The 23,191-nt window shown below is 41.4% G+C and overlaps 1 protein-coding gene across 1 annotated transcript in view; it reads right to left on the bottom strand.

The window, feature by feature from the left end:
• Nucleotides 1-23,191, bottom strand: part of LOC309689234 (serine/threonine-protein kinase pim-1-like) — a 37,801-nt gene that overhangs the window by 1,143 nt on the left and 13,467 nt on the right. Inside the window, exons 2-5 of the mRNA XM_082505515.1 lie at nucleotides 1,176-1,252; nucleotides 547-783; nucleotides 296-421; nucleotides 78-172 (exon numbers count right to left, since the gene is read on the bottom strand). Of these exons, the coding sequence (XP_082361641.1) occupies nucleotides 78-172; nucleotides 296-421; nucleotides 547-783; nucleotides 1,176-1,252 (535 nt within the window). The remainder of the gene's footprint in view (nucleotides 1-77; nucleotides 173-295; nucleotides 422-546; nucleotides 784-1,175; nucleotides 1,253-23,191) is intronic.

The following is a 23,191-nucleotide window of genomic DNA, read 5'->3' as shown; positions in this document are numbered from 1 at the left end:
CAGCAGACGTCTCAGTTTACGATATTATCCATTATCTGCGTTACTGCCTGTCTTACTACCATCATCTGAACACTTACTGGAAAACGATCTTCTATCCGGTAGCCAGAAAACACTGCTCCGCAGCCTCCTTCTCCGAGCTGGTGCTCCTCCACATATCTGGCTTGGAATTCACCTGAACAGACAAAACAGCAAATCTTGTTTTATTACAGCTGTGACACAAATTACTCTCCTCTGTAGCCTAAATGTTCCTTTTGCCCTTCCCCTGAATATAAAACCCAAGCTGCTTGCTACTTACGTTTTTGGTCTGCCACTGATTTTTTGTCCTGGTCCACATTCCTTTTTTTTTTCTTGGGTGACTCTCTGTCGTCTCCCGTGGCCTTTCTTTTGCCATTTTTTGCGCACACCTGTTTGTTGTTCAAGTCTGGAGATGTGGAAAACACCAAAAGCATATCAGCTCACTGGATGATAGACACAAACACTAAACACCAATATCTTAAACCTAGCAACCACACTTAATCTACCCCCTTATTCAACTAATTAGCCTACCTTTACCAGAGTCCAACGAGGAGGATGCTTGCTCCTTGTCACCGCTCATATGGTCAAGAAGTTTAGCCCTCTTTGCTCTCTTTGTTGTGTCCTCTTCATCTTGCACAACCTTGCGCTTCACTCCTTTGACCACATCTGAGCTGGTGGAAGGACCAGCCTGCTCAGCGACCCTCCTCCTTTTCATTGGGGTCTTCTTTTCAGGACTGGCCTTTCTTTTAGCAGTCCTGCTCTTACAATCTATAAACGACAACAACACAGTGGTGAAAAAGAGTCCCCGACATCAAGACTGGAAGCAGTTTGATGGCAAAGAATTTGAAATTGCTTTTGCTTAAATGATCACAAGTTTAATCTTGGGATGAAAAAAATAACTGATCAGTGCGAGTTGATACTAGGTTTACTAAGTCTTAGATCTTGATGGCACTTGTTGGTCTGTTTTTACTGTTGAGTCCAAGAATAAACTTATTACATTATTTTACCAAAAGACCGGTAACCTTTCTTTGATTAGACATCTTGTATTAAAGCTATTTTCAATTAAACATATGATTCAATTGCTCCAAAAATGATTCACACAGTGTCAACATTTCTAGGATTTGGATTTTACCAGGATTTGATTTTATTATTTTACTTACCTTGATCTCCCGAATCTTTCTTATCGGCTGGAGTGGCAATTTTTCTTGTTTCCTTTTTCATTGTAATTTCGGAGACCCTTTAAAATCGAAAATGTAAACCGTAATGAGCTAAGATTGAGTTAATATTCCTTCAAATGTGCACCCTTCAAATGCTTGACTTTTCTAACTGAATCCTGTAAGTGAGCTTTATAAGTAAACTCTGGAAACTACGGCAACACAACATAGAATCTTGCCTTTCAGTGACTTCACTGACTGCCAGTAGTTCAAAGTAGTTTACAGAAAAACACTGGCAGACAAAGCCATAATATTTCTTATAATTCAATCATTTCATATCAATTAAACAGTTTCTTTCATTATCTTTCATCATTTGTATAAAGACCTCATCTATGGATGACAGTATGAAGATTTGTGGTTGACCACACACATTATAATAAACACAGTGTCAGCTACATTGTCATCTGATTTAAAGTATTTATTATGTACATTTAACTGTCATGGTAGTGAGTCTGTGACCCAGTGTTTTGTGTTTGTTCATTTATATTCATTGATTATTCTTATGTATGTTTTTGGTTCTCTTTATTGTTTTCTTCTTGTGTTATATTCTTAGGCTTTAGGTTTCTGTTACTTTGCCTTGCCCCTGTGTCCCACGTGTCATGTCTAGTCACTCTTGTTTCCATGTTCCCCAATTTCTCCCCAGTCAGTCATGTCTCTGTGTCAACTCTGTGTCTTTGTAAAAGTCTCTTGTTTGCTGTTTTACTTTGATAGTCATGTGTGCTGTGTTAGTGTTTTCATGTCTGTGAAGGTTCTCAGTCATCTAGGTCATCGTAGTCTAAGGAGTTTGGAAAGAAAGCGTCTGGACTTGAAGTTGCTTGAAGATGTTTCACCTTCTCGGATGAAAAGAACTTAAACTTTGCTTGAACATCTTCAAGCAACTTAAAGAAGTCCAGACGTTTTCTTTCTAAGCTCCTTAGACTATGTTAGTGTTTTCAGTTTTCCTTCCCCATGGTCTTGTTGTTTGTGATTTCTCGCAGCTGTGCTCTCATCCTGTGTCTTATTCCCTCATTTATCCCTCTGTGTATTTAAGCCCATTGTTTTCCTCTGTTTGCTGTTGGGTTATCTGTGTATCATCCATGACAATTAAATGAAATAGCAAATGCAACTACAATTTCAATGAGATTCATTCCTGGCATTCTACTGCGGTGGCTGAAAGTAGACACCAAGCATTATCACTGTAACTGATGTAAATATTGGACTTGGAGGGGATTCGTCTGATAGACTGATGCAAACATTACTGTGAGGAAATTTTTGAATCTCCCAATTTTCTTTCTTTCTGAAAGAAAGAAAGTTGGTTACTGTATCACATTTGTATGGCAAGATGTGAATTCAGTATGCGTGTGTGTTTGTGTCAGAGAGGAGTTTATCTGAGCCAGGGGTAAAGCAGGAGGTCCTCCAGCATTGGGCACTTCTCCAGGACTTTGTTAAAACTTGTTTTCAAGACGTCTGAAATGAAAGAAGGACAAGAGATATCGAGATGATAATTCCAGTGATTCAAGCGATCACATTGATTTTCTGCAAAATTTTCGTTTTGAGAGTCATTCGGCTGGGCAGGGGGTATAACACATCTGCAATGCAGCAACATCTGCTCTCTGGGCCTGTGTGAGAGTGTTATCTCAATGGCGGGAATGAGGATGTTGGAATTTGGCATCTCAGGCACCAACTCATCTCTTTCCTTAACCGGGCTCACCAGAGATTGGTTTCAGCCTCTCTCCATGCTTTAAGGAGGTTGAGTTGATAAATCTGACTGGCCCCTCCCCTGTCTGACCCTATCTCTTCATAGTCAACACCAATGTTCTCACCGTGTGACCATGAACGGTCCTTACCACTTGGCAAGTAATTTCGAGCTAGAAGAAGGGAGTAAGACAAGCACTTTATGTCCCTGTGAAAATACAACTACATTTGATCAAATATCACTAAGCAGTCCTTACCTTTAAATACAGCCTGGTTTCTTTCTCTTTCTTTCTATATCTCTGAGTGAAGTTAGCTCTCATTCTTTCTCTTCCTGTGAAATACAGCAAGTAGAGCTTTAGATAGCAACACACTGTAACACAGTTAGTGTTTGTTGAGGTGATAGAAATGCTGCATTTGAAATTACCTGACACAACATTTTACTCCCTTTTATGTTCACTCCTTTTTTTCTGAAGTACCGCAAATTATGGGCACGTGGGGTTGTTCTGGTGTTGTGCTAAAAATAAATAAATCAACACTACAGTACATGGTTTGTTCTTTCATCTCTTTTTATGCGACATCCTCTACTGATTAAAACGCGACTGCCTTTCACTGTTTAGGCTCAAATCTCATTGTTTGAAGGCCTGCAGTGACGTGAAATATTAACTTCCCCCAAATGCGTTAAACCCAAAGTAACGAGTTTGTTTTGAAAATATACGGAGTGGAAACTACAGATATTTGTAGTTTTGCACGTCTTTCTTCCTCCACCAGAGGCCATAGGCGCTGTCGATCTTGTATGTCCTCCTGCAGCAACATCTCTGCGAAGCTGATGCCTTCTTGCTTGCAGGTTGAAGAATCTTTGGTGCGCCTCCACAATTCTTCTTTAATTCGCCTCTGTGTGAATAGAATAATGATGTTTCTGTTTCTGCCATCAACTTGTTTCCCTAAGCGGTGGACAATATCAACAGCCTCTTCTAAGTTCAAGTCAGGGGCAATCTTCTGAAGCGTTTGCAAAACCTTCACTCTAATGTTTTCGTCTTTGTCTTCCTTCACCCCTTTCAGTTTTAGGCACCACCTCATTCGGTAGCGCTCTTGTTCTCTCACTCTTCTTTTCAAGTCTTCGTTTTCTTTAAGCAGCAGTTCATTCGCATTTGCCAGTTTAACAACTTTCAGTTTGCAATCAGCTATCTCTGCAGCGTTAAACTCTACAGCCTTAGCCAAGCTGGCAACCATAGCTGCACTTTGTCTGTTTTGTTCCTTGATATCCTCCAGTTGTGCTTCAAATTTTTTGTCAAGTCCCATAATGGCTTCAAAAATAGTTTTATTGGAGATATCATCTTCCTTCGCTGAAGATTTTGTTCTTTTCTTTCCTCTGGCGGTTGTTTTCGTCTCCCTGTGAGGTGTCATGCCGAGCAGATGTCAGAATTGAGTTGACTCTTTTGGTGATTACAGTTTGTCCGGGCGGGCTGTGCGTCTTATTTCATCTGCAGACACGTCGTTGGATGAGGAACAGCTCATGTTGGCATCAGTGGCAGTCAGGATGGCGGCATCTTCCAGAGGGAAGGTCAGGTCGCTGGTCTCTCTGAGCAGGACGCTGTCCACCAACAAGCCCGGTTCCACGGCTGGAGATTACCCTCCTCCGGCTGAAGCCCCCGCTTTTCCCCCGAACAGCGAGCCAGCCGCGGCGCCTCACCCAAAAGCAGCGGCTGCTCCGTGCTCCTCTTCCCCAGTCAGGGCAGCCAGTTTGTGGGCATGGGCAGAGGACTTTTGAAATACCCCAACATTAAAGAAATGTTCACCATAGCCCAGAAGATCCTGGGTTACGACCTGCTGTCTCTGTGTCTGGAGGGCCCCGAGGATGAGCTGCAGAAAACCCCAAAGTAAGTGCCAGATAAATGTCTGGAAAAGGACAATAACTGCAGGTCCTGCCTTCTTAAATGTGGCCATTTTATCTTTTTTTTAAAAAAAAAAAATACTGCTACAGTAATATTAATTTATATTTAAAATGTGCGCACATTATGTATGAAGGTGTGGATGAATGATGCTTGTTGTAAGAAAGCATTTTGAGTGCCCAGTAGAAGAGCATCTTTCAAATGCAAAGTTTCTCATTTCAACTTTAATTACTGCACATGATTAAGGCGATAAGAGTAAATAAGGCTTCCAACAGTGGTTATTTCTTATTATCATATCTTATTTTTATTGGTTTTATCAGTAGATTGTTGTTTCACTCCCACCAAAAACATCACCGTAAATAATCTTCTGATTCTGAATGACCATTTAAAAAAATAAACAAATTGTTCTGAGTTAATTTCAGTTACGGATGTATCAGTGACGTAAATGATATATTGGTCATAATCGGGAGGCTGTTACATTTTTATTTTTTTTTTACTTGTTTTGACTTGTCTTTCTGGGGCGATGAACTTTGCAGAAGGTAGAAAGATTTCTTTTTGGGGTTTTTTTGTGCATTTGTTAGCAAGAAGAGGCAGTCGCTTATTAAGCTTAACGCAGGAATGCTTTACAAACATTCAGAGATGGACTTACACACTTGCTTTACTTCTCTCGGGGATAACTTTGTCGGAGATGAAATGCCAGGTTGCTAGCGAAGCTCCAAATGCTATCCAGACCACCGACAGGTCCCGCATGCCACAGCCGCTATATCACGTGATGCATACTGCTCCGACGTGCTAACGTTCTGAGGTGAGTTACGGCATGTTGCAAGTTTTGCGAGGTGATTTCGTGATATTTAATGGATCGGATTACATTTTTTATTTTTCTCCGATATCCGATCCAGTAATTTAGGTCAGTATCGGACCGATACCGATACGTAATATCGGATTGGTCCATCTCTAATTTATATAATGTCAATACTATCAAATTTATTCTGATTTATGTTTATTTATGTTCTTAGGGCTGCGCTCTTCTGGACAGAGATCTCTGATGTTGTTCCTGGGATCTGCTGGAGCCGCTCACCTAGCTTGGGAGTCACCAAACCGAGTGTTCCAATTACCACTGGGACCACTGTTACCTTAACCCTCCACATCTTCTCGAGCTCTTCTCTGAGCCTTTGGTATTTCTCAAGCTTCTCGTGCTCCTTTTTCCTGATGCTGTGCAGGGTGTACCCTGCCTCTCGCCCTATGACAGCTGAGATAGGCTCCAGCGCCCCCCGCGACCCTGAAAAGGATAAGCGGAAGCAAATGGATGGATGGATGGATGAATTTCAAATAAGCTCAATGTTTGTTTATTGTGCTTTAGTTATTTGTTGCCATTAGTTTATTTGTAAAATGATCCCATGCAATACAATTCTACTGTACTGCATTCTTTTTTGTTATTTTTATTCATCAGTCATCAACAACAAAGTTTGTTTTGTTTGTTTGGGGAATGTATTTTTTCGATCTGTTAGTTTTTGCAAATAAAAAAACTTTTAGTTTTTGTATTTCTATTTCGGATAACAGAGAAGCATATTTTTAACATAACTGCTGTGTACTGTAAACAATCGCTTTCAAGCACATTCACAGATCATTACGTTGTGGTTTATGAGCACTAGTGCTAATCATTTAAACAAGTAAATGGCCTGCATTTGTATAGCGCTTTTCTAGTCCCTAAGGACCCCAAAGCGCTTCACACTACATTCAGTCATTCACACACTGGCGATAGCAAGCTACATTGTAGCCACAGCTGCCCTGGGACGCACTGACAGAGGCGGACACTGGCGCCACCGGGCCCTCTGACCACCACCAGTAGGCAAACATGGGGTTAGTATCTTGCCCAAGGATATTTGGCATGCAGCCAGGAGGCAGCCTGGGATCAAACCACCAACCATCTGATTAGTGGCTGACCTGCTCTGCCACCTGAGCTACAGCCACCCAATAGTAAAATACTTAAAACACATTCAAGTATTCTTGACAGAATTGCAGTGTGCAGAAAAGACACTGAGTAAATACTGTATATTTCCTTCCCATGAGTATTATGTCAGTCAGTTTGATCGTCATCATTTTTACAAATGATAGAAAAATATATACCATAATAATACAATAGCTACAATAAATCACACCGTGTTCTTAAAAATGGTTGTAAAAGAATCAAACATTTATCACTAGTGTCCTTATCCTCACACTTCTATATTTTCCTTCTGCCTTAAAAATATGTTTCTGAATAATCAAAACTAAATGTAAATGAAGATGGTGTAGAAGCTCTAAACTAGCTTCAGTATAGCTTTATATATATTTTTTAAACTGCATGTTAACTACACTTTTTTTTAAATGATAAGTTAAACTGCTGTTGGACAGTTAGACCTGTGAGTAGTATCTATAAAATTTCTGTTATTAAGAATAGCTTGCAGCAACATATAATACTATATGTTGGATAGTTTGGTTTATGTGATCTGATGTGAGTAAATGAGATGTACATATTTCAGTGCTTTCCTCTTTATGCCTTTAATAATGAAGATTAAAAAGGATTTAAAAATGGAGGATTTAGTGTTTAATAGCACATTACAGGGTTTCTTTTATGGGTCTTTTTTTTTTTTGCATGTGAAAGTTTCTAAAAAAGCAGAAGTACTAATGAGGAGGTTTTTGTCACTGTCTAAATCACTGTGGTACAGCTGCACTGGCAGAGTCATCCCATGTCTGACAGTAATACACTGCAGAGTCTCCTGTCTCTGCTCGCTTGATAATGAACTGGTAATCAATGTTTGATGAGGACTTAGAGTTGAATCTGTCTGAGGAGAATCCTGTTCCAAAGCTGGGTGAGCTGCTAGAATGATAAAATCTTAGAACATACTGAGGAACCGTTCCAGGAACTTGTTTATACCATCTAACAGAATTCCCATCATCTCTCTCTATGTTACAGTTGAGAACAACTTCTTGACCTGGAGAAACTGTGTGGACAGCAGGTGTTTGGGTCAACACAATCACTGCATCAACATCTGCCAGGAAACACAGAAAAAATAGAAGTTTAAAGTTTAGCTCTAAATATGGACTAAAAAATGGAATAAGAAGATCTTACATGTTAGAGCAGTGATGAGAGTGCAGAAGGTCCACAGCATGTTGTCAGTGTGAGGTGTAAATGATCTTTACTGTTTAGAGATGTGAGTAGGAGAAGAGAGCTGGAGCTTATAAAGAGGAGAGGCAAACTAAAGGAGGAGGAGATTAAAGAAAACTACTTTCACTCATAGATTAAATGATTCATGAGCAGTTTCACATTGTTGTTCATTGTTGTTTCCGATTCATATTCATCATTCATTCTCAAGTCTGTCATAAAATAATATTCTTGAAAAAGTTGTTGTAGCTGTTAGTGTGGCTCTCATTTTGGCCTTCTGTTGCTGTAGCCCATCTGCTTCAAAGTCAGATGTACGGTGCTCCCAAACATGCTCTTCTGCATAGCTTGTTTTGAAACATTGCACCAAAAACTGCTGCTCGCTGGATATTTTCTCATTTGAGTCCTCCATCCCTGTAAACCCTATGGCCGAGTGGTTAAGGCGTTGGACTTAAGCTCCAATGAGCGCATGCTCTCGTAGGTTCAAACCCCACTCCTGGTATAATTTGGAGCCTCATGACTGGTAAACTGAAATGTATCTATGGGAGCAACAATGATCAATAGGAGTTTTTAGGAATTTGCTGTGAGCAATATCCCCCCACCCAGTCACCCCCAAAAAAGCTGGGATGAAAGACAAATGAGAGGTCTGTGCCAAGGTCGCCCCCTCTCAGTCTTACTGTACATGTTATATGTAGAAGCGTTGGCTTGTGCAATTAGGGAAAGCCCAGACATAACAGGAATACAGTTACCGGGAGGAGAAACATTAAAAATTTAACAGTATGTAATTATCATATTATGAAAACAATTATAACGCCAAGAAAGTTATAAAAATGAATTGAAGACGCTCCGTCTCAACGACCGCTGATTGGACTGCAGGCGACCACGTGATTTTGAATCTCATTAACCGGCATGCGCTGACCGGCGTTTCAGAAACTAAAGTGTCGTCATATATGTGGCGCCGTTTAAAAACTGAAACATGCCGACCATAGTTATATTGTGATGTTTCGGAGGTAAAACGTCAGTAAAACATCGACCTGTCCTCTACCATTTGTTAGAAGGCGACTGTGTTCTTCATTGTAACCATGAGTTAGAGTTGCAGTAAGCAGAATGAGTCGTTTCTGTCGTGCGATATGTGGGTATCGCTTCTCGGCCTTTTGGCTAAGATCAAGTGTAGTATCTGTTCTTATCAGTTTAATATCTGATACGTCCCCTACCCGGGGACCATATATTAAATTGATTTTTGGAGCAGGGAGATGGAATAGGGGCTTGCTCCGTCCACTCCACGCATCGACCTGGTATTGCAGTATTTCTAGGAACGGTGCACCCCCTGAAGCTGTGAAAAACAAATGGCATTTGACTCAACAGTTTGTGCAAAGAAATTTCTTATACGCTAGATATATGCGTGCGTCTGCATATCTGGACATTGTCTTCGTGTAATCTTCCAAGGTTAGTCAGACTGAAATCTTGCGACTTAATATTTGTCAATGACTTACATTTAACTATTACCACAATTACTAAATCCTGCCACTTGGACTGACACGTGGCTGGACACACACTTTCTATGGGAAATCAAAAAAATATGTCGTTTTCAACTGCAGTTACACTATTCTGGCTCCAATCCTGCAGTTACCTCTGTTGTCCACTAGAGACCAATAGAAGTCTTTAAAAACCGGAGGCTGCCATCTACAAGGACTCATGTTGATTATAGGTTTAACTCTTCTCTTTCTCTACATACTGCAGCTTTCTGTCCTCTGTGGCTGTAAATTACATCGTTTGAAAAAAAAAAACACCACACAATTTTTTCTTGGCTTTTTAGCTAAAATCACCTGTATTGTCTGTTGTTTCCATTTGTGGATGGTTAATAGTGCAGAAGATTGTTTTTCTGTTTTCAGGATTACATGAAAACATTTTGGAACAGATCATTTTTGTATATAATAAATCTTAGGATAGTATTGGTTTTGATGATTTATAAAACAGCTGTGTGCCGTAGCCCTGGTAGTGTGGATCCTTAGTGTGTAAAGAGTAGATACCTCATGTAATATGTGTGAATGAAAATCCATGGACTTTATAAGAGTCCTCCATTTATGGCTATGATCCTAACAAACAAGATTAATACCTTTCTTTCTCCTACCAATCTTCCTGTTTCCTAAAGGAACACGCATGCACAATATATATGCACCAGGGTGGCCGAGTGGTTAAGGCGTTGGACTTAAGCTCCAATGAGCGCATGCTCTCGTAGGTTCAAACCCCACTCCTGGTATAATTTGGAGCCTCATGACTGGTAAACTGAAATGTATCTATGGGAGCAACAATGATCAATAGGAGTTTTTAGGAATTTGCTGTGAGCAATATCCCCCCACCCAGTCACCCCCAAAAAAGCTGGGATGAAAGACAAATGAGAGGTCTGTGCCAAGGTCGCCCCCTCTCAGTCTTACTGTACATGTTATATGTAGAACCGTTGGCTTGTGCAATTAGGGAAAGCCCAGACATAACAGGAATACAGTTACCGGGAGGAGAAACATTAAAAATTTAACAGTATGTAATTATCATATTATGAAAACAATTATAACGCCAAGAAAGTTATAAAAATGAATTGAAGACGCTCCGTCTCAACGACCGCTGATTGGACTGCAGGCGACCACGTGATTTTGAATCTCATTAACCGGCATGCGCTGACCGGCGTTTCAGAAACTAAAGTGTCGTCATATATGTGGCGCCGTTTAAAAACTGAAACATGCCGACCATAGTTATATTGTGATGTTTCGGAGGTAAAACGTCAGTAAAACATCGACCTGTCCTCTACCATTTGTTAGAAGGCGACTGTGTTCTTCATTGTAACCATGAGTTAGAGTTGCAGTAAGCAGAATGAGTCGTTTCTGTCGTGCGATATGTGGGTATCGCTTCTCGGCCTTTTGGCTAAGATCAAGTGTAGTATCTGTTCTTATCAGTTTAATATCTGATACGTCCCCTACCCGGGGACCATATATTAAATTGATTTTTGGAGCAGGGAGATGGAATAGGGGCTTGCTCCGTCCACTCCACGCATCGACCTGGTATTGCAGTATTTCTAGGAACGGTGCACCCCCTGAAGCTGTGAAAAACAAATGGCATTTGACTCAACAGTTTGTGCAAAGAAATTTCTTATACGCTAGATATATGCGTGCGTCTGCATATCTGGACATTGTCTTCGTGTAATCTTCCAAGGTTAGTCAGACTCAAATCTTGCGACTTAATATTTGTCAATGACTTACATTTAACTATTACCACAATTACTAAATCCTGCCACTTGGACTGACACGTGGCTGGACACACACTTTCTATGGGAAATCAAAAAAATATCTCGTTTTCAACTGCAGTTACACTATTCTGGCTCCAATCCTGCAGTTACCTCTGTTGTCCACTAGAGACCAATAGAAGTCTTTAAAAACCGGAGGCTGCCATCTACAAGGACTCATGTTGATTATAGGTTTAACTCTTCTCTTTCTCTACATACTGCAGCTTTCTGTCCTCTGTGGCTGTAAATTACATCGTTTGAAAAAAAAAAACACCACACAATTTTTTCTTGGCTTTTTAGCTAAAATCACCTGTATTGTCTGTTGTTTCCATTTGTGGATGGTTAATAGTGCAGAAGATTGTTTTTCTGTTTTCAGGATTACATGAAAACATTTTGGAACAGATCATTTTTGTATATAATAAATCTTAGGATAGTATTGGTTTTGATGATTTATAAAACAGCTGTGTGCCGTAGCCCTGGTAGTGTGGATCCTTAGTGTGTAAAGAGTAGATACCTCATGTAATATGTGTGAATGAAAATCCATGGACTTTATAAGAGTCCTCCATTTATGGCTATGATCCTAACAAACAAGATTAATACCTTTCTTTCTCCTACCAATCTTCCTGTTTCCTAAAGGAACACGCATGCACAATATATATGCACCAGGGTGGCCGAGTGGTTAAGGCGTTGGACTTAAGCTCCAATGAGCGCATGCTCTCGTAGGTTCAAACCCCACTCCTGGTATAATTTGGAGCCTCATGACTGGTAAACTGAAATGTATCTATGGGAGCAACAATGATCAATAGGAGTTTTTAGGAATTTGCTGTGAGCAATATCCCCCCACCCAGTCACCCCCAAAAAAGCTGGGATGAAAGACAAATGAGAGGTCTGTGCCAAGGTCGCCCCCTCTCAGTCTTACTGTACATGTTATATGTAGAACCGTTGGCTTGTGCAATTAGGGAAAGCCCAGACATAACAGGAATACAGTTACCGGGAGGAGAAACATTAAAAATTTAACAGTATGTAATTATCATATTATGAAAACAATTATAACGCCAAGAAAGTTATAAAAATGAATTGAAGACGCTCCGTCTCAACGACCGCTGATTGGACTGCAGGCGACCACGTGATTTTGAATCTCATTAACCGGCATGCGCTGACCGGCGTTTCAGAAACTAAAGTGTCGTCATATATGTGGCGCCGTTTAAAAACTGAAACATGCCGACCATAGTTATATTGTGATGTTTCGGAGGTAAAACGTCAGTAAAACATCGACCTGTCCTCTACCATTTGTTAGAAGGCGACTGTGTTCTTCATTGTAACCATGAGTTAGAGTTGCAGTAAGCAGAATGAGTCGTTTCTGTCGTGCGATATGTGGGTATCGCTTCTCGGCCTTTTGGCTAAGATCAAGTGTAGTATCTGTTCTTATCAGTTTAATATCTGATACGTCCCCTACCCGGGGACCATATATTAAATTGATTTTTGGAGCAGGGAGATGGAATAGGGGCTTGCTCCGTCCACTCCACGCATCGACCTGGTATTGCAGTATTTCTAGGAACGGTGCACCCCCTGAAGCTGTGAAAAACAAATGGCATTTGACTCAACAGTTTGTGCAAAGAAATTTCTTATACGCTAGATATATGCGTGCGTCTGCATATCTGGACATTGTCTTCGTGTAATCTTCCAAGGTTAGTCAGACTCAAATCTTGCGACTTAATATTTGTCAATGACTTACATTTAACTATTACCACAATTACTAAATCCTGCCACTTGGACTGACACGTGGCTGGACACACACTTTCTATGGGAAATCAAAAAAATATGTCGTTTTCAACTGCAGTTACACTATTCTGGCTCCAATCCTGCAGTTACCTCTGTTGTCCACTAGAGACCAATAGAAGTCTTTAAAAACCGGAGGCTGCCATCTACAAGGACTCATGTTGATTATAGGTTTAACTCTTCTCTTTCTCTACATACTGCAGCTTTCTGTCCTCTGTGGCTGTAAATTACATCGTTTGAAAAAAAAAAACACCACACAATTTTTTCTTGGCTTTTTAGCTAAAATCACCTGTATTGTCTGTTGTTTCCATTTGTGGATGGTTAATAGTGCAGAAGATTGTTTTTCTGTTTTCAGGATTACATGAAAACATTTTGGAACAGATCATTTTTGTATATAATAAATCTTAGGATAGTATTGGTTTTGATGATTTATAAAACAGCTGTGTGCCGTAGCCCTGGTAGTGTGGATCCTTAGTGTGTAAAGAGTAGATACCTCATGTAATATGTGTGAATGAAAATCCATGGACTTTATAAGAGTCCTCCATTTATGGCTATGATCCTAACAAACAAGATTAATACGTTTCTTTCTCCTACCAATCTTCCTGTTTCCTAAAGGAACACGCATGCACAATATATATGCACCAGGGTGGCCGAGTGGTTAAGGCGTTGGACTTAAGCTCCAATGAGCGCATGCTCTCGTAGGTTCAAACCCCACTCCTGGTATAATTTGGAGCCTCATGACTGGTAAACTGAAATGTATCTATGGGAGCAACAATGATCAATAGGAGTTTTTAGGAATTTGCTGTGAGCAATATCCCCCCACCCAGTCACCCCCAAAAAAGCTGGGATGAAAGACAAATGAGAGGTCTGTGCCAAGGTCGCCCCCTCTCAGTCTTACTGTACATGTTATATGTAGAACCGTTGGCTTGTGCAATTAGGGAAAGCCCAGACATAACAGGAATACAGTTACCGGGAGGAGAAACATTAAAAATTTAACAGTATGTAATTATCATATTATGAAAACAATTATAACGCCAAGAAAGTTATAAAAATGAATTGAAGACGCTCCGTCTCAACGACCGCTGATTGGACTGCAGGCGACCACGTGATTTTGAATCTCATTAACCGGCATGCGCTGACCGGCGTTTCAGAAACTAAAGTGTCGTCATATATGTGGCGCCGTTTAAAAACTGAAACATGCCGACCATAGTTATATTGTGATGTTTCGGAGGTAAAACGTCAGTAAAACATCGACCTGTCCTCTACCATTTGTTAGAAGGCGACTGTGTTCTTCATTGTAACCATGAGTTAGAGTTGCAGTAAGCAGAATGAGTCGTTTCTGTCGCGCGATATGTGGGTATCGCTTCTCGGCCTTTTGGCTAAGATCAAGTGTAGTAGCTGTTCTTATCAGCTACTCGCTTCTCGCTTCTCGGCCTTTTGGCCTTTTGGCTAAGATCAAGTGTAGTAGCTGTTCTTATCATTTCGCACTTGATTCTTGGTCTTAGGCTAGGACTGCGACCCTCTCCTTTGGGTGTCTGGGCGGTGAAACCTTGGTTATCTATTGCAGCGCAAAGGTACGTGGTTTTTTATAGAAATTATTTGTTTGTATTGAAAACGTTTCCTTTTTAATCTTCTGTTGTCTGTTTGTAGCAGGTGTTTTTTTCTAAACCTTTGGTGCCTCCGCAATGGCTGGGTATGCCAGTATGCGGAGGCACCACTGTGTGCGCTTCAGTTTAATTGAGAATGTTGGAGAAGTACCAAAGATGTCCAGGCTGGATTTCTCCAGGAAATTGATTCAACAGGTGTTGGGATTTTCACCAAATGACTTGAATTGCATTTTGACCCTCCCTTTTAACAGGGGTTTTGATGTAAGTTTCAGCTCAAGCGAATTGTTGGAAGAGTTTTGGAGAAGATTCGAAAATTTGAGACCACAATTTGAAATTTTCAATGTGGAGAAACTGACAGACAATACTATGAAAACAGTAATAGTTAAAATGTTTAATGAAACGGTGAATGCCCAAGACATTTGTGTGTGGTTGGGGAGATATTGTACGGTGAAGGATCAGCCGAGGAAGGTGAGAGATGTGGATGGAATATGGAATTGTGTATGGAAAGTACCAATACAGCAATGGGAAGATCCCCAAGGGTTCCGGGGTTTAAAACATCTCCCGTCCATGATAGTTTTGGGAGATAATAGAGGCTATATCCATTACCAGGGCCAACCAAAGCTCTGCCGGAGGTGTGGGGAGCATGGGCATTTGATGGAGGCATGCGAGGAAATCATCTGTGGGAAATGTAAAGAAAAAGGGCATACGTATGCTGATTGTAAAAATGACCGTAAGTGTAACTTGTGTGGAGGGGAAGGTCACCTCTTTAGGGACTGTCCGCGGTCCTTTGCAAATAAACTTAAAAAAGGAAACCAGATTAATGAGGGAAACCTGATTGCAATGGTAAACGAGGATGTCTTGATTGATGCAGCTGGGACAGATATTTTAAATCAGTTCCCAGCACCTGAAGACGGAGGGGAGGAACAGGAGGAGGAGGGAAAAGGGGAGGAGCATGGAAGACCTGCCCAACCAGAACCCTCAGAGGAGGGGGAGAGAGGGCAGGAGGAGAGTGGAGTTCAGAAAGGAGTAAGTGGTGAAAGTGAAAATGCTCAAGGGCAGCCCCCCCCCTGCCCCCCCTGTCCCCCCTGGCCTTCCTGATTCACAGGTGGCAAAGAGGACTGCAGCAGAACTGTCTTCTGGGACAATTGTTTCAGGAAAGAGAGGGAGGCATGAAACACCTTCAGGGAGTTCCTCAGGGGAGGACTCCAGGGTCTTCCCCTCTGACTCACCAAATGAGGTTTCCTTCCTTAACATAGTTCTGCAGTCAACGCCAAAGGAGCGGATGGTAAATGCAGCTCTGCGACAAAGGCCGTCACCTAGAGTACGAAAAGGGAATAGAGTGGCGGTCTCCCCTTCGGAACCCGGAGAGGTGAAGGAAGAGTTACACTCACAAGAAATAAATTGATGGTATGCCCCCCCAAAGTTTGGGTTGAGCCTTTGAAGAGAACAATCTTTCCTTAGTTTCATAATGACTAGCTTGTGTTCTGTATTAATCTTCATGGCTCTGACCTTCTCATCCATAAATGTCAGGAGTGTTAGGTCTAAAGTAAGAGCCCAAAGTGTTCTATCCTTCTTGAATAGTGTAACATCAGATGTTATTTTAATACAGGAATGTGCTATACCTTTCCTAAAAGCATATGGTCAGTGGCAGGATATGTGGCCACAAATGTCCATCTGGAGTGGATCAAATGAAAATAAAAATGATGGAGTAGCCATATTGGTGAAAAACCCTCTGGTGTCGGTGAAGGGAAGTACGGTAGTAAGTGATGGAAGAGCACTTGTTGTTAACCTTATTTATATGGAAAAGGAATTTAAGCTCTTGAACATTTATGGCCCAAATGACAAACACGAAAGATATGATCTTTTAGAGGCTTTGCAACCCCACTTGTTGGGAAAAGCGCCTTTAGTGTTTGGAGGGGATTTTAACTGTATTTTAAACAGGAAAGATAGAAAAAGAGCCACACAAGATGTGAAGATTGATAAGACGTCACTTTTACTACAAGGTTTAGTCAGAGACTTTAAATTGATAGATTGTTTTCCAACGGTTCATCCAATGGAGGAGGGTTTTACTTGGTATAGTGGAAACGGTGACAGGGCCTCTAGAATTGATTATATCTTTGTTAGAGACTTTTCACCAGTAGAGGCCACTTTGATGCCCGTCTTTTTTTCTGACCATCTGATGTTAACTGTTAAAATTTCCCTTGAACTAGATATAACAATGGGGAGAGGAGTGTGGAGGTTAAACTGCTCCCTACTGGAGGATCAGGATCTGCTCAGACAGTATAAGGAGAGGTATACTGAATGGCAGACTCTCCAGGATTTCTATGCAACACGTGTCTCATGGTGGGAAATGGTGAAGTGTAGGACTCGGTCCTTTTTTAAACAAGCAGGAAAGAGAAAGAAGGCCGCAAAAGACAGGTGTATGAGAGGACTACAGAAAAGGTTACAGAGGTACCATCTCTTAAATAGGTGGGGTTTACACTTCTACGAAGAAATTAGAGAGGTTAAAAAAGAAATGCAGAAAATAGCAAATGATAAAAGTATGGGAGTCATACTAAGGAGTAGAGAGAGAGCGAGAGAGGAGGGAGAAAAATGTACGAGATACTTTTTCAAAAAAATTATGAACAAACCTGGCTCTGTCTCTCAGCTAAGAAACAGAGCTGGAGAAAAAGTAGTGAGTACTGAAGGTATAATAAAAGTGATTGAAGAATATTATGAAAACCTGTATGGGGAGAAAAATGTGGAGGAAAGAGTCATTGAGCAAACCCTGGAATATATTGATAAGATTGTTGAGTCTAGTGATATGTTAAGTCAACCTTTTACTACAGCCGAGTTGGGTCAGTGTCTTAAGAGTTTTAAAACTGGAAAATCCCCTGGTTTAGATGGCCTGCCGATTGAGTTTTATCTGACATTTTGGGATATTTTAGCTACTGATTTACTTTCAATTTTTACAGATTTTAGTGAATTAGATAAGCTGCCTGAAAGTTTTAGAATGGGTTTAGTCACACTCGTTCATAAAGGGAAGGATAAAACTCTCTTGGAAAATTGGAGACCGATTACGCTTTTAAACTGTGACTGTAAATTATTCAGCAAGCTTCTAGCAGAAAGGACAAGACCGGTTTTGGACCAGATAATCCACCAAGACCAAGCATGTACTGTAAAGGGCAGGAAGATCACGGATAGTCTGGTGTTGATTAGAGACACGATTTGTTTTGCTCGAAAGAGAAACAAGCGACTGATTGTTTTGAATTTAGACTTTGAAAAAGCCTTCGATAGAATATCTCACCGGTACCTTTTTAAAGTTTTGCAGAAGATGGGTTTCCCAGAAAGGCTTATATCCTGGGTAAAGTTGTTGTACACAGATATAAAGAGCAGATTTGTCATGAATGGGACCCTGACGAATGCAGTTCAGGTGAACTGTGGTTTACGACAGGGATGTCCCCTGTCCGCTCTTTTATATGTTATTTGTATTGAACCCCTGGCACAAATTTTGAGGAAAGATAAGAGTATAAATGGGATGAACATACCTGGGAGTGGGGGGCAGGTGGCAAAGTGTGTACTGTACATGGATGATATTAGCATCCTGTGTACAGACATATCCTCGATGAGAAGGACTTTTGAAGTTACGGACTGGTTCGGAAGGGCTTCGGCCTCTAGACTCAACAGGGGCAAGACTCAGGTACAATTCTACGGGCCATGGGAGACTATAGAATTGACTGGACTTGGAATAAATGTGACACAAACCGACCAAAAAATTTTAGGGGTTAGATTTGATAAGGATGGTGGAGGAAAGGCAAATTGGCCGGGAATGATAGGAAAAGTGAATCAACGATTAGGCCTATGGAGACTGAGAAAGCTGACTCTTGGAGGGAAGGTTTTAGTAATTAAGGCAGTGATTTTACCCTTGCTTCTTTTAGTCAGCGCAGTCTTCTTGCCACCAAAGGACGTATTGTTAAAACTAGAACGAGCCATCTTTTACTTTCTATGGGACTCCAAATGGGAGAGACTTAAAAGAGGGATAATGAAGAAATTAAAGGAAGATGGTGGCAAAGGAGTCCCAGATCTGTATTTATTCATGGGAAGCCTCTATACAAGTAGCCATATGAGACAGGCTACGAGTCCTAATAGTAATCCTCTGTCACAGGCATGGGTTAGATTTTGGTTAGGTAGCTACCTAAGACAAAAGAAAATCCTGCCAGTAGATCTTAGAGTCCCCGTCTCCTTTGATGTTCCTGAAGCCTATGTAGAGCTGAAATCCTTTTTAACCTCCTTTAAATTGGAAGATCAGAGTTTGGACATTTTAACAAAACATCATTCTCTCATTTCAGTTGTGCAGGAGAGGGGAGAGGTGGTCCCAGTCAGAGGCCTCCCTATTGGAGAGGCCATAGAAGTGTGGCGTCTGACAAACCATCCCGTCCTTTCTAACAGGCTCCAGGATGTGTCCTGGATGGTGGCTCATGAGATTCTCCCAGTCAGGGCTGTCATGCACTCCAGAGGAATGTCGACAACAGAAATGTGTCCCCGACCGGGTTGTGGCGCGCCTGAGACGGTGAGGCACCTACTCTGGGAGTGCAGTGCTGCTATAGACCTGTGGGACATGGCCGGCTCCTTAAATTTCCCGTACTTACCAGCAAGGGAGGTCCTGACAGCAAACCTAATCCTCTATGGGGTGAGCCAAGGAGTGAAAACGCAAAGAAAAGGCTTTGAAAAGCAGTGGCTCGCCCTTGCTGCTATAAAAGACGCCATTTGGACCTCCAGAAACTTGTTGGTGAGCAAGCACATGCAGATCCCCCCCGTGGCTGCTCTCCGAATGGCAACAGCAACAGTAAAAGAGATCTGTGCCAGAAATACTAAGTTGAGAGAGCAGCCGCAAAGAAGAATCGCCTCTGTGCCCATTCGGATGGAGGAGCCGGGTTCGCACATAGAAAGGTCTAAGCAGCAACAGCCTGGCTCTCCGGGAGAGGTCGGTGTGGAAGGAGCAAGTTGGGGAGAGTCCCCTCTGAGCACCGGAAGCCTGTGAAGGGATGGGATGGGTTTTTTTTTAAATAATTTAAATTCTCTATGGGGGGAAAAAAAAAAAAAAAAAAAAAAGGAAAAAACGTTTAAATATTTGTCTTCCTGTTGTATTTTAAAAGGGGATGGGAGATAATAAAGAAGTAATCCTTTTAAATGGGGTGGGCTTATGAAAATAAATGAGATGATGATGATGTTGTTATATGTCTGAGTATCAATAAAAATTTTTCCAAAAGAAAAAAAAAAAAAAAAATCTGTTCTTATCATTTCGCACTTGATTCTTGGTCTTAGGCTAGGACTGCGACCCTCTCCTTTGGGTGTCTGGGCGGTGAAACCTTGGTTATTTATTGCAGTGCAAAGGTACGTGGTTTTTTATAGAAATTATTTGTTTGTATTGAAAACGTTTCCTTTTTAATCTTCTGTTGTGTGTTTGTAGCAGGTGTTTTTTCTAAACCTTTGGTGCCTCCGCAATGGCTGGGTATGCCAGTATGCGGAGGCACCACTGTGTGCGCTTCAGTTTAATTGAGAATGTTGGAGAAGTACCAAAGATGTCCAGGCTGGATTTCTCCAGGAAATTGATTCAACAGGTGTTGGGATTCTCACCAAATGACTTGAATTGCATTTTGACCCTCCCTTTTAACAGGGGTTTTGATGTAAGTTTCAGCTCAAGCGAATTGTTGGAAGAGTTTTGGAGAAGATTCGAAAATTTGAGACCACAATTTGAAATTTTCAATGTGGAGAAACTGACAGACAATACTATGAAAACAGTAATAGTTAAAATGTTTAATGAAACGGTGAATGCCCAAGACATTTGTGTGTGGTTGGGGAGATATTGTACGGTGAAGGGTCAGCCGAGGAAGGTGAGAGATGTGGATGGAATATGGAATTGTGTATGGAAAGTACCAATACAGCAATGGGAAGATCCCCAAGGGTTCCGGGGTTTAAAACATCTCCCGTCCATGATAGTTTTGGGAGATAATAGAGGCTATATCCATTACCAGGGCCAACCAAAGCTCTGCCGGAGGTGTGGGGAGCATGGGCATTTGATAGAGGCATGCGAGGAAATCATCTGTGGGAAATGTAAAGAAAAAGGGCATACGTATGCTGATTGTAAAAATGACCGTAAGTGTAACTTGTGTGGAGGGGAAGGTCACCTCTTTAGGGACTGTCCGCGGTCCTTTGCAAATAAACTTAAAAAAGGAAACCAGATTAATGAGGGAAACCTGATTGCAATGGTAAACGAGGATGTCTTGATTGATGCAGCTGGGACAGATATTTTAAATCAGTTCCCAGCACCTGAAGACGGAGGGGAGGAACAGGAGGAGGAGGGAAAAGGGGAGGAGCATGGAAGACCTGCCCAACCAGAACCCTCAGAGGAGGGGGAGAGAGGGCAGGAGGAGAGTGGAGTTCAGAAAGGAGTAAGTGGTGAAAGTGAAAATGCTCAAGGGCAGCCCCCCCCTGCCCCCCCTGTCCCCCCTGGCCTTCCTGATTCACAGGTGGCAAAGAGGACTGCAGCAGAACTGTCTTCTGGGACAATTGTTTCAGGAAAGAGAGGGAGGCATGAAACACCTTCAGGGAGTTCCTCAGGGGAGGACTCCAGGGTCTTCCCCTCTGACTCACCAAATGAGGTTTCCTTCCTTAACATAGTTCTGCAGTCAACGCCAAAGGAGCGGATGGTAAATGCAGCTCTGCGACAAAGGCCGTCACCTAGAGTACGAAAAGGGAATAGAGTGGCGGTCTCCCCTTCGGAACCCGGAGAGGTGAAGGAAGAGTTACACTCACAAGAAATAAATTGATAGTATGCCCCCCCAAAGTTTGGGTTGAGCCTTTGAAGAGAACAATCTTTCCTTAGTTTCATAATGACTAGCTTGTGTTCTGTATTAATCTTCATGGCTCTGACCTTCTCATCCATAAATGTCAGGAGTGTTAGGTCTAAAGTAAGAGCCCAAAGTGTTCTATCCTTCTTGAATAGTGTAACATCAGATGTTATTTTAATACAGGAATGTGCTATACCTTTCCTAAAAGCATATGGTCAGTGGCAGGATATGTGGCCACAAATGTCCATCTGGAGTGGATCAAATGAAAATAAAAATGATGGAGTAGCCATATTGGTGAAAAACCCTCTGGTGTCGGTGAAGGGAAGTACGGTAGTAAGTGATGGAAGAGCACTTGTTGTTAACCTTATTTATATGGAAAAGGAATTTAAGCTCTTGAACATTTATGGCCCAAATGACAAACACGAAAGATATGATCTTTTAGAGGCTTTGCAACCCCACTTGTTGGGAAAAGCGCCTTTAGTGTTTGGAGGGGATTTTAACTGTATTTTAAACAGGAAAGATAGAAAAAGAGCCACACAAGATGTGAAGATTGATAAGACGTCACTTTTACTACAAGGTTTAGTCAGAGACTTTAAATTGATAGATTGTTTTCCAACGGTTCATCCAATGGAGGAGGGTTTTACTTGGTATAGTGGAAACGGTGACAGGGCCTCTAGAATTGATTATATCTTTGTTAGAGACTTTTCACCAGTAGAGGCCACTTTGATGCCCGTCTTTTTTTCTGACCATCTGATGTTAACTGTTAAAATTTCCCTTGAACTAGATATAACAATGGGGAGAGGAGTGTGGAGGTTAAACTGCTCCCTACTGGAGGATCAGGATCTGCTCAGACAGTATAAGGAGAGGTATACTGAATGGCAGACTCTCCAGGATTTCTATGCAACACGTGTCTCATGGTGGGAAATGGTGAAGTGTAGGACTCGGTCCTTTTTTAAACAAGCAGGAAAGAGAAAGAAGGCCGCAAAAGACAGGTGTATGAGAGGACTACAGAAAAGGTTACAGAGGTACCATCTCTTAAATAGGTGGGGTTTACACTTCTACGAAGAAATTAGAGAGGTTAAAAAAGAAATGCAGAAAATAGCAAATGATAAAAGTATGGGAGTCATACTAAGGAGTAGAGAGAGAGCGAGAGAGGAGGGAGAAAAATGTACGAGATACTTTTTCAAAAAAATTATGAACAAACCTGGCTCTGTCTCTCAGCTAAGAAACAGAGCTGGAGAAAAAGTAGTGAGTACTGAAGGTATAATAAAAGTGATTGAAGAATATTATGAAAACCTGTATGGGGAGAAAAATGTGGAGGAAAGAGTCATTGAGCAAACCCTGGAATATATTGATAAGATTGTTGAGTCTAGTGATATGTTAAGTCAACCTTTTACTACAGCCGAGTTGGGTCAGTGTCTTAAGAGTTTTAAAACTGGAAAATCCCCTGGTTTAGATGGCCTGCCGATTGAGTTTTATCTGACATTTTGGGATATTTTAGCTACTGATTTACTTTCAATTTTTACAGATTTTAGTGAATTAGATAAGCTGCCTGAAAGTTTTAGAATGGGTTTAGTCACACTCGTTCATAAAGGGAAGGATAAAACTCTCTTGGAAAATTGGAGACCGATTACGCTTTTAAACTGTGACTGTAAATTATTCAGCAAGCTTCTAGCAGAAAGGACAAGACCGGTTTTGGACCAGATAATCCACCAAGACCAAGCATGTACTGTAAAGGGCAGGAAGATCACGGATAGTCTGGTGTTG

Source organism: Aulonocara stuartgranti, assembly GCF_965226115.1.
Source record: "Aulonocara stuartgranti genome assembly, chromosome: 15".
Classification (NCBI taxonomy): Eukaryota; Metazoa; Chordata; class Actinopteri; order Cichliformes; family Cichlidae; genus Aulonocara; species Aulonocara stuartgranti.
The sequence above is the reverse complement of the archived record's forward strand: the minus strand, read 5'-3'. Positions and strand labels throughout refer to the sequence as shown.